This window comes from Pteronotus mesoamericanus, unplaced genomic scaffold (genome assembly GCF_021234165.1).
Source record: "Pteronotus mesoamericanus isolate MK-2021 breed Mesoamerican mustached bat unplaced genomic scaffold, CSHL_Meso_final contig_90, whole genome shotgun sequence".
NCBI classification, from domain to species: Eukaryota; Metazoa; Chordata; class Mammalia; order Chiroptera; family Mormoopidae; genus Pteronotus; species Pteronotus mesoamericanus.
The window spans coordinates 35516183-35528730 of record NW_026555277.1 but is presented as its reverse complement, the minus strand read 5'-3'; the positions used below and the strand labels follow the sequence as shown (position 1 = coordinate 35528730).

Genomic DNA, 12548 nt, shown 5'->3' with positions numbered 1-12548 from the left:
AACTGTAGTGCCAAGTATTCTGTAGAAAGACAAAGCAATGTATAATAACAAAATTAAACTAGGATTTTTTCCCCTCTGGAATAATCTTTTCATAAGGTATATAAATGTCTAATCACTGTTGTTTACCTGAAACTAATACGATGTACGGTACCTAGAATTGAAAAATTTGTTTAAAAAAGATACAGAGTTCCCACATCTATCTTCATATACAGGAAAAATACTTTTTCAAAGAAGGATTGTTTTTATTTTGGTGCAACATATCCTTTCAGTGGGGGAGTATTATGAGATGAAGTGGGAAGAGGACGGAGCTACGTTTTAGTATTAGCTGTGCACTCATCTAGGTATCAGCTACCCTCTTTGAGCCTTGGTCTCCTCATAAGTAAAATGAGGAGGTGGAATAAATAGTCTGTTACGTGCTTTTGAGCTCTGAAATTTTCTATTTCTACTTTGTCCATATCAGATCCACAGCTATGGCTAAACTATTCAAGTGTGACTCATCCTGGTGAAAGGTAGAACCTGATCCATTTCTATGATATTTAGAAGACCATCTGGGATAAAATGTCATTTAGCTGTATTTGATTAAAAGAGCTAACCTGAAATAAGAAGTGTTCATTTTCTTATTTCAAATGTAAAGGAGAGCTGATAGGCAAATAAAAACATGGAGCTATAGAGTTATATAATACTGTTAATTACAGATCATTACTGATGTTCTAGAAAAGTCCTGTTTATTAATGAATTAATTTGTAATATTAGGAATACATTGATGTTAAATGACTCAAAAGTTGGATATATTGCAACTATTTTCCATGGTTCGATGGTAATGATTCTTAAATCTTGAAGAATATTTTGAATTCTTAAGCACAAATGAGTGTTGCCATCTTTATCATCATTACCTTGGATGCTGAGCCTTTTTTTCATATTACATCATGAGATATACACTGATCACCTACTTGTATACACTGAAGCTACTGTATTAAATTGGTAGCAGAGTGGTCATGAGGATGTAGAGTATAGAAAATATTGTCAATAATATTGTAATAACTATGGTGCCAGCTGGGTCCTAGACTTACTGCAATCATCACTTTGTAAGGTACACAAATGTTGAATCACTATGTTGTACACCTGAAATGAATATATTGTACGTCACCTATAATTAAAAAATAAATTTAAATTTCAAAAATTGGTAGTAAACATTAATCGTTACGAATCCTCTGTCTTAAATGCTAGTTTTTTTTTTTAAATCACTTTCATCTGATGCTGAGCCCCTACTCGCTATTCTGAGAAGCTACCAATCTCCGTTATTGCCTCCCCCCGACACACACACACAAACACCCCCTCCCAAACCCTCCCCACCCATCCCCATCCAGAGCCCTGCGGAGACCCTATATCTTATCACTCCCCAATTACCATACATAGTTTTCCCTGAGATGCCTTTGGTTCTATCCTGTGGAGATCCTCTGGGATCAAAGAGGGTCAGAGAACTCTGGTTGCAGTGGGAACCCCATGATTGATGGTCCGTCCTTCCTCAGTTCATCCATTGTCCAGCCAGCTCCTTAAACAGGGGTACATTTTATCCCCATTTCTTAGATGAAGTAATTGAAGCTCAGAGAGTTAAAATGATTTGGCCAGAGTTATACAGGTGACAAGTGAAATTACCAGAATAAACTCGTTATGAAATATGGGTTTGGCGTTTTAGATAAATTATATCAGGTCATTTCAAAGAAAGAGTTTCATATATGTTGGGAGCATAAGATATATATTTGAATATATATATAGTTGAGACCCAGAGAGGATTATTTTGAAACATTCAGATTCATTTGTTCTTGGACACTTGTTAAGCAAAAATTTGCCCAGTCTTCTTATTTTATTATCAACTTGTACAAATTTAAAAATGTGGTCTTATGTTAAGTTAATGACCCAAGAGAAGGGAACAACTAATTGGCTCCCTTTTCAATTGTAGTGCTGGGTGATTCACTATTATATTTGATGAACGATGTATATTACAATTTTAAGCATGAAAGTTGATGGCCCCAGTCACCTGTTAACCCAAGGCATATGATGGGGTTCACTTGTAGTTTCGTAAAGCCCCATTCGTCTCCCACTTTTTGTTTTGTTACACTTGACTGGTAATAACGGATTATTTTTTTTCCCATGGAACCGTCCTTGATTGTCAGTACATCTCCAAGGGTATAATCATGATATATTAAAAAATAATCATGTAAATTATAATCATCATCTCACTCACATTTTCCAGAATATTTTTAATGATGAGTATTTTTCCTTTTAAATATTGATTGGGACTTTCCTGGCTTGAGATAAAGTAATCGTATGCACATTATTTTATTTGATATACTCTTAGTTTAAATCCAGAGTTATAACAAGGCTTGATATTGGGCCATAACAAGAAAATGGTTTACAATTTTACCTGGGAAAAGTTATTAGTTTAAATTATACTAAACTCCTGGCAATTTTACTAGTGGGGTAAGGTATGGTGGAAAATTTTTGCCTACTCAGAGATGCGTGAAATAAGTATACAGAGTGGGAAGGGAAATCAATACAAATATAATAAGACCAAGTCTTGTTTTAAAATTACTGTTTAAAATGGTGGAAATGTGTGTGGCTATGCCTGTTGTGCTGACAGCGTTGAAGTGCAAGGTTAAGTTATGCCAACACATTTATGTTAAAATGCGTTGCTCGTACACTTTTACTGCATTAACATCTCTTATATTTTACATCCCTCCTCCTCTTCTCAATTTTTATCAGAATATTTCCTCCACATTATTCTTCAAATAGGAGGCTAACTTTCCTGAGAATTTGATCAGAGGCTGAGACTCAGCATGGTAGCTGGTAGCAAAACATCAAAGCAAAATTTTTCCTTGTTTTCAACCACTCTCCCCAAAATGTAATAGCATTCAGGACAGAGAAATATTCAAATCCATTATGGGAATTTCTCGTCTTGTAATTTTAAAAAGTGTATGTTAAAAAATTTTTCACAGTTTGGCTTATAGCATATGTATTTGCCATAGTATTCAATATTATTATTGGCATAATTGATTTTATTTTCACAGTATCAGTGAAGCTTATTGAAAAAGCACATTAAACTGAGAGCATAACTTTGAGAGGATGTGCTGCGAGTGTCTTTACTTCCAAAGCAGCCACAGTCATCTAAGTTGTTTATTCATAGGTTTCTTCTGATCCAGGTCTGGTTTTTGCCTAACTGGGACGTGTTTTCTTTATAGTGTGACTAAGTAAAATAGCCAGGGAGGAGATTCAGAACCAATTAACTATCCTGTGTAACTAGAATCATCCAGCGTTTAAAGATAGCACGCCATACTTCGTGTCCTGTTGTTCTGACGAATTACTAGCATGCTTTTCACTCTCCAAATTGTCTTGGTTTAGATGCAAAATTATATGTCACCTTACTAATTAGGTAGATAATGGTGATATCATTTTTCTGGATCTTCTTTTTTCTTTCTAAATCCTGGAGGAATCTAAAGGCACTGGAATTTTAAGTGACTTTCCCAAATATATAGAGCTGCTTAGGAGCAAAGTTAGAAGTTAAGTGTTTTGACTGAAGCCTTGGGATTTTATCCAGGTCAGGTTTGTTAATTTGTCAATTTTACAGGTTAGATTTTTAAAAATTTGCCCTGTGACCATTTATTGCTAGGTATATTCTCTCACTTATACTTATTGTTGAATATCTTTGTGTTTAATATAAAGCATTGAGAGAAATTGAGATAAAGTAAGCCACACTAATTGTAGGGTATTTCCAAATGATGAGAAATTGTTGGAAATATCATTACCAGCCAGGGTTCAAAAAGCACTAAAAAGCTGGTGCACTCAACACCATGGCCGATTTGACCTTATGGAATGATATGTAAATTTGTCTTGAATTGGCCAGCCTCTACCAGAGATTAGCATTTTACTGATCTTCAGACCAATTCTTTTGGACTGATCACTCGCAGTTGATCCACATCTCTTATATAACAAATTGAATTCTGGGCAAAACATTATACCTGTTTTCATATTTTGCTGTGCGCTCTGCAAACCGTTATGTGTTTCTTGAAATTAAGGTTGCTAGGAAGAGTAAGTTTTGTTCAAGCTAAGTGCTAATTTTCTTCTTCTGTGTTGGCTAGATTTTTCTAGATATGACATTTGGTTCAGGAGGACATGCAAGAGCCATTCTGCAGAAAGAGTCAAATATTACCCTGTATGCCTTAGACAGAGACCCAACAGCTTACGGAATAGCTGAACAACTTTCAGAATTGTATCCGTAAGTATTACTCTTATATATTTAATTGGAGCGTTGAGTTTTAGAGATTCATTTAACGTCTTGGAATTTGTTCTCCCTTGTATGGTGCTATACTTAATTCCACTACGTATTCCTTGCCCTGTATTCCCCCAAAGAATTAATGTAAATGATGTTTTTAGTAGCACCTAAAATAATGATATTCTGCATTTACTATTTCTGAATTAATAAGAATAAATATAAAAAATGACTTTTTTGGCTAAAGTTTGAAGATTTGTTGCATGAGTGTGACTCATGAAAAATATTCTGACAAATAACCTATACTTTTAAAAAACAATTTGTAAGATAATTTTATAACTTAGAGTTTCCAAGAATTTAGTGAAGTAAATAAGTATGTGAGGATTCTGCAGAATCCCTGAGGTCACATACATCAACATGATGTAATTGTTTTCTCTGAATACTTTTTGAAACTCACAAGTAAATTTAGAGTTCCCTATTCCCCTGTCAGAATTAAAGAACTTACACTATAGAACTTTTTTAAATATAAAATATTATTTTCATGAATGGTAAAACTGTGTTCCTTGAGAGAAAATTTTAGAATCAATGTCATGTCCATTTGGCCATCAGCCAGAAAAACAAAAATATCTTGGAACTAAGATAATTATCTTGAAATACTATGTAAGGGGCTATTATCAGAAATGGGGAATTGTTTTATTCTCTTATCCTCTAGAGACTAAAATAAAGAAAAATGATGAGACTATCAAAGGTAAGTTTTGACTTGATATAAACTAGAGTCTTTACTGGTTGTTAGTTGTTAGCTATATAGCAATGGAAAGGTCTCTGGTGGAAGAACAGAAGTATGATCATGGAAAAGTTTAAACACAGACTAAAGGCAGAAAATCAGATTACTATTTTAGAATAGTTTTTTTTCAGCCTCTCTCAGGTCTTTTCAAATCTATCTGTGATTTATCCTCTCAATAAATATGTAAATAAATATATATGCAAAATTTTGTTTGCAAGATTACAAATTTTATGAAGTATTTTTGGATCATTTTGGATTATTTTAATCCCAGGTTATTTTCTTTAAGAAATATGTGAGGATGTGGTTTAATGACATGATATATTTTATTTTTAAAAAATCATTCACTGTCATTCTTCAGTGTGACTTAGATGTACCTTCTTTAAAAATATCTTGTATTAGGACATTCATGTTTGTGAAATGTTTTAGGTTATGACCTTAACATTCATAGAATGAGTGTAGTTCTCCATTATATTTCACTGTCATAGATAAATTGATATTTTTTAGATATTTTTTCTGAAGGCAATGATTCCTACTTCAGTTGACTCTTATTCTTTCCATAATATTTATCAGTTTTACCAGGTGTAATTCTTTACCTAACAGGAATCTTGAGGCTCTGTATTCTCTCTTCAGTTTACATAAGTGGAAACTTATTAGCTAGACAGATTAAATGACTTACTAAAAGGCATACTTGGTTTAAGAGAGTTAGAGCTGGGACAAGTCGTTTGATCCCCTTTCCCACCTAATAATCTCATTGTATTAAATTATACCACCTTGTCTCAGATCTTGTTGAGACTTTTTTCATTCATTAATGAAATAATCCCTTTGCTGAATGTAATAGAGAACAATTAAATCAAGAAGAAGGAATGATAGAGATAAAAGCTATAATCAAAAAAACTGAAAACAAAGAAAAGGATAAAAGATAAAGAAATCCTAACTGATCATTCTTTGAAAACAACAAATTTTTTTCAGCCTGATTGTTGAAGAAGAGAGTAAAAACATATGATTAAAATGGAGAGAGACGAACCATAGACACAAGATAATTTAATCATAAGATAATACAACCAATTCTGTAATGTGAAACATAGGTGAAATCAATGATGTCTTAGCAAAATATAAATTATTAAAATTGACTCAGTAATTATAAAACTTGAGTAGGTCAGTACTATAAAAATTAAAAAGGTAACTAAGGTACATAAAAAAATGCACCATGGCTGGAAAATTGAGAGGTTATATATACAATCTGAGGGTAAGAAAACTTTAAATGAATATTAGAAACCATAAATATATAAAAGTATAAAATAAAATATCTAACTGTATATAAACTTTAAAAATCTATAGCAAAAATATGCAAAAATTTATAGAGGTAATTTAGAAGAAAAATATTTGTAAGTTAGAAGATAGACAAAAGTGATAATTTAGGGGAGGAAAAATATTTTTTTCACTACCCTTGTAAGTTCTCAGCTGGGACACCTGCAACAAAAGACAGATTTAAAAAAGAAAATCATTTTATTTATTTAATAGGAGTTTTATGTGACACAAGAGCCTTCATAAGGAAATGAAGACTGGATGACATGTTTAAACCTCAGCATTTTTATATTAGGTTTGATGAAGAGTGGCAAGTTATAGAAAATTAAAGCAGGACAAAAGGTATGAGCTAAGTGTAGTAGTAAACTGGGGGAAACAGCAAGCCAAATCAATTTAGATTTCTTTCCATCCCTTCATCTTCAGAGATAAAGAGGCTTCTTTCCTCTGGGTTTAGGGAGGGTATCTCTCTCATGAGGGTCCTTGACCTGTTTCAGGAAAAGGACAGAAATTCTTGCTACATGAGCTGTTTCTCAAGTTCCTTTAGTTTAATGTATTCACCATGCCAAGGTTCCATAATTTTGAGGTACTGTGTCCTGAATCCCACCAATATCTATCATGTAAGAAGAATTATTTCAAAATTGATAAGACAACAAAATTCAATTTGAAAAATGGGCAAAGGGTACACAAGGGGCATTCATAGAAAGATTAGGTATAAAAAGGTTGTTCACATCAGTAGCACTGATGAGGGAAATCAAATTAAAAATAATGGTAAAAATACACTTTTCAGACTAGAAGGACATAATTTGGAAAGTGAGGATATGGGGAAAGGATATTTAGCCATTTTTCATGGACATCTTTTAAAATAAAAAAATGCAGAACCTGCTTAGAATCTATTCCATCTAAATAAAAGAATCACTGTCTAAGGAAACATATTTAGGCTTATTGCAGACTTTGTATATGTATTATTTGTATATATTATCATGGAGAAATTAGAAAGAAGGAATTAGTGGTGGGACAATGTGCAGAAGGGGAAAAGAATCATAAAAAAAAGAAATCCAGAGAGCGTATAATCACATCTTTGTTAAGTATGTAAAGTAGAAAATGCCAAGCAATGCTAAATATTATTTATGAATACCTAGATATGTAGTTATGGTATAAAAATATGCATGAGAAAGAAAAACACAAATTTCCACCAGGGATAATTTCTGGGGACAATGGATGGATAGAGTGTTGGTTGGTTGGAACGATGGACAGATTAGATTGATTGTCTTCTTAAAAATAAATACATAATTACAACTTGTAGCAAAGTGTGCAATAAAGGGAATATTTGTCATTTCAGTGTTAACATCTTTGAGGTAATGTAGTAATTTATTTCTTTCATTTATTTGTTTTGTTGTCAAAGACGAGCTTATTCTTCTGGAAAATTCCATGCTCTTTACTCTGTCAAACTAAGTCAAAATAAAAACTGACATTTTTGCAGAAAACTAAGCAATTCATAGGAAGGCTGAATTGTAGACTAACTCATTTCAGCTCTTTCGGAAAAGATGACATGTCAGATCACCTGTTGTTTAAAAACTGAAACTTTTCCCCATCGCCTCTGAAGACTGTTCAAGAGGAAACACGTTTAAATTGGAGCAGTGGGGTGTTGGTTGACTTTTACCACTGTGGAAGATGGGTGTTGTCATACAGTTTTTTAAAAACAATTTTGTCTCTAAATTGAGAAATAATATGTGCTCCATAGGCTGAATTTAGAGAATATAGCCACATATAAGAAAAATAAAGTCATATTGATTCCATCATTTGACTATAATTTTAAAGATTATAATAATATAATTAGCAATTATTTTAATTGTTTATAAAAGTAGATGTACTCATTGGGGTAAATTTATAGTACATAGAAAAATATAAAGAAAAAAATTGAATTCATAATTCCACCACCTTAATTGGTAGGAATGATTTTGTGTATTTCATTTCATCTTTTTAATTGTCAATATTTCATTATATTTTATATACTATTTCCTGTTGAAATTTTTGGCTACTTTTGCTTTTTATATTTTAAAATGTTAAAATATCTTAGCCACTTTTAAGAAACCATTTTGAATAGTTGTGTTAAATACATAATTAATTTAGAAAGAATTGACATCACTGTTCTGCTTTTCAATCCAAAAGCATGTATGTCTTTTCATTTATCACAGTATTTTGTGTTTTGTATTAATGTTTTTTAAATAAAATGACAAAATACGGAAAAGTACTGAGAAAAAATTAATATAATTCATAATCACCCACCAATATTAAGAGTTTGGTATATATTTTCTTCTAATTATCTTCGTTATATATGTATATGCATTCTTATATGCATACATACATATTTTCTAAAAGTTAATTTTACTTATATATATCAGCATATTCATACTCCATTAAATTATGTTTAAGAATAATTTTATTGGTTCTAGAGTGTTTCTTTTATAAGTTTATTAAATTCTAAATCTAATACAGTCTTATCTGTGTATTACTCTATTTTAAATATTTCAATGCTATATTATTTTAGATGTACTTCCTATGAACAGCAAATACCAGATGTACTTTGTGTAAACAAATCTGAGTATGTTTTCTGTAAGAAGTAATTAAATCTGGATATTCTTGCTCTTGCTGTGTCACCTTATTTTATATTTTCTATTTTTGTGTTTTATTCAAATTTTCTTTGGCTTTTAACAATTTTTGTATATTATACATATATATTTGGCTTTGTATTTTCTCTAACACTTTTGATGTTATACCTTTTATTTTTTAATTTAATATAGCTGATGTTATCATTTTTTAAGATTAAAAGTATTTAAGCATTTTTTATAGTTAAGTATACAGAATAAAATAATATTTTTTATTAATCAACCCATGTAAGATAAGAAATTGACACTCTCATTTTTATTTACCTTTTTGTGTTCACCTCACTTCTTGGCTTTTAAAATAATATTCTGGATTTTTTAAAATAAATATTTTTTAAAATTTATTTTTAGATGGGGTGGGAGACGAACATCAATGTGTAGTTGCCTCTCGCATGCCCCCTAGTGGGGACCTGGCCTGCAACCCAGGCATGTGCCCTGACTGGGAATTGAACCAGTGACCCTTTGGTTCGCAGGCCTGCACTCAGTCCATTGAGACACACCAACCAGGGCGTATTCTGGATTTTATAAACTAATATCCACTATTATAATTTTTAGTTAGCAGTTTAATTGTTTGGCAGTCATATCTAACATAATTACTTATACTTAAATCCATTTTTTAATACTACAAGTCCTATTGTAGTTTTTTAGATGGGCTCATGTCTCAGTTAATTGATTACACATTGAAGTAGTTTTTCTATAAATATGGAAAAGGAAAACATCTCTGCTTTTGTCTACCTGAAGCTTTGTTACTCATGCTTTCCTACATGGGCAATGTGATTTAGTATAACATTTTAGGAACTGTATAAATATTACTCTTTTTCCTTCTTACATGTAGTGTTGTGGAGAGATCTGAGGGTGACACAGTTTTTCTTTTCCTAGGTAACCTGTTTCTCCCATCTGGCTAGATACTTACTAGATATATTTATTTCTTTGAACACTTTTGATACTCACAAATTTCACTAAGAAATATTAGTAATTGGTCTCTTTTCATTAATTTTTCATGTTTCCTGTGAACAGTTCTGGTCTATGGATTAGGTCTTCACGAAGGAGTTTCTGTGGTAGTTAGCCCCCCGCTTTTTTTGTTTTGTTTTCCAACCTAAGAGCACTTATTATTTATTGGTTGGAGTTGTATTGCCTATGCCACCTGCCCTTTGTTTCCTCTCTTAGTGCTTTCAGCTACTTTTACTTTGCCTCAGTATTCTAGGAAATCTCTTCAAGGTTATTCTATGTATTACATATTTGGTTTTCTACAGTTTTGCTTAAGTTTTATTTATCAAGTTTTACAGTCTCATGTAAGTTTTATTTCAGCTATTGAAAGTGATATTTCCTTGCAACCTTATTTGATTCATTGACCTGTTCTTTTCTGCCAATACCTTTTTATGTCCTTTTGGTCCATCATCTCATTTATGTGTTTTATTTCATTTTCAGTTTTCTTTAAATTTATGGAATCTAAATTATATGCATTCTAAACTTTTCTTTTTTATAGTATTTTTCAAAATTATGGTTTTGCTTTGTATCTTGAGTACAAATCTGTCCTTTTTTCCTTTTTCAGGACCTTGTCATAGATTCCATCTTGGTTGTGTATTTTTGTGTTAGTTTTTACCATTTGGATAGATTGTCTTTTAACCTGCTTACTGTTCAGTCATGTGGGGCCAGAATCTCCACTTCAGGTTTTAAGCTAGAAAATTACTGTAGGTACATAGTCACTTATTACAAAAACTCTTAGCATTTGGGAGTTCTTTTCTAGAATCTGCCAATAGGAGGAGGGTTCTATTTTTTCTTTTTTCATTTTTACTGGAGAATGCAATTCATGAAAGCAACTGCTCTTATGTATTATTTCTGTGGCTCTTCTAGCCTTCCCATTGTAGAAATATTCTAGAGCAGCAATTTTCAACCATTGTGCCACAAGAATTTGTAAAACATGCTATACCTGACTATCTCTAGTCATGGGCCCTGGCCTTTTTTCCCTTAGATTGTCAAATTAAAAAAAACTAACAACAGCCAATACAACAATAGCTGACTAATGTGAATGAATCAAAATTATACCTATTTTTGTCAGATTGGCAAAAAATGTATTTTTTTGGTATGCCACAGAACTTTAGTAATTAGTTTCTATGTGCTATGAGATGAAAAAGGTTGAAAATTGCTGTCCCAGAGAGATTGTGCATATCCAAGGCACATGTTGACAGCACCTGTCCATTTCTGCGCTGAATATTGTTGTTATTACTTGAACTGAAATTTCCAAATGAGTTTAGTAATATAGGTATTGGTGACTGAATATGAGGAGATGATGGAGTAAAATGGCCCCACCAGCCTCAGATTATTCCTGTCTATATAGTTTAGATGATTCCTTGGGATGTTCTCTTTTGTCTCCGAGGCGACAAGTATGAATGGAACATTCTTAATCTTTTAATTAACTGGCTCCACTGCCTTGAAACAGGGTCAATCTTACCTTCGGTAAAAGAGACACTTTTCTAGTATTCTGCCATGTCCTTCAGGAACACTTCTAATTACTGCTATTTGAATTTCCATTGTTTTTATTTTCCAAGAAGATTAAATAGATATCAATAGATTGCCTCCATCTTTTCTATTTAAGTTTGTTCCATGGTCATTAAATTGGTGAGTTACAAGTATACTTAACCTGTATGGTATATGTATTTTAAATTACCCATATGATCTGTTCTAAGTTGTGGAGTGTTCTCTTGCATTTGAAGGTTACCATTTACCCCTTCTTCCTTTTAAGCCACCATTTTAAACTTTTTAGTTAAATTCACACAGAAACGGGCAAAGGCAGATCTAGACCTCATGGCTTCAGGCTTGCTCCTTGTGTTCTTTCTAACACTCTACGTACAATATGATGTTATTGTAGAAACAGTTTAGTCACATTCTTTAGCACAGCCAGGGCTCAAACCCAGGTATTTTGTCTCCAGGCAGTGTAAAAATCATGTAAAGGAATACACAATCTCAAACAGCCCTATCTATGTAAAATTTAGACTGTTGGGATAAGATAATGAGACATCTGTTATTAATCTTACTAACCATAGTCGGTCAGTTCTGCAATGCACTGTCAAAGTGAAAGAATTTTTATAAATATAAACAAGCATGAAAAAAAAGACAAGTTGGAAGGACTAAGTAGACCATTTTGAACTATGGTGATGGTCTGTCACCTTTTCACTATTTTTGGTAATATTGAATACAAATATAACAAAAACGGATGTTGTATTTTGCCCCACTGCATACTATATAATCTTGGCCCTGGGGATACGAGCCTTGCAAGATCAAGGTGTTTCAGGAGGTAAAAGTACTCTCTGGCTTAGTTCCACGGCTTGAGGAAACATGTAGCACACTAAGTAGTTTTCAGGCAGTCTCCCAGGCCTAGAGGTTCCAAAGGAATTAAGCCATATACAGTCCATGCCCTCATAGAGCCTATGATGTGAATGGAAGGTAGAGAGGAAAGAGATGATTTCACAGTTATTACTTAATTGCAATTGTGATTATCGGCTCAGGAGCAATGTAAGAATGGTATGTA

The 12548-nt window shown here is 32.5% G+C and overlaps 1 protein-coding gene across 1 annotated transcript in view; it reads left to right on the top strand.

Moving 5' to 3' along the window:
- METTL15 (methyltransferase 15, mitochondrial 12S rRNA N4-cytidine) overlaps positions 1 to 12548 on the top strand; it is a 163686-nt gene that overhangs the window by 71704 nt on the left and 79434 nt on the right. Inside the window, exon 4 of the mRNA XM_054585972.1 lies at positions 4137 to 4273. Within this exon, the coding sequence (XP_054441947.1) occupies positions 4137 to 4273 (137 nt within the window). The remainder of the gene's footprint in view (positions 1 to 4136; positions 4274 to 12548) is intronic.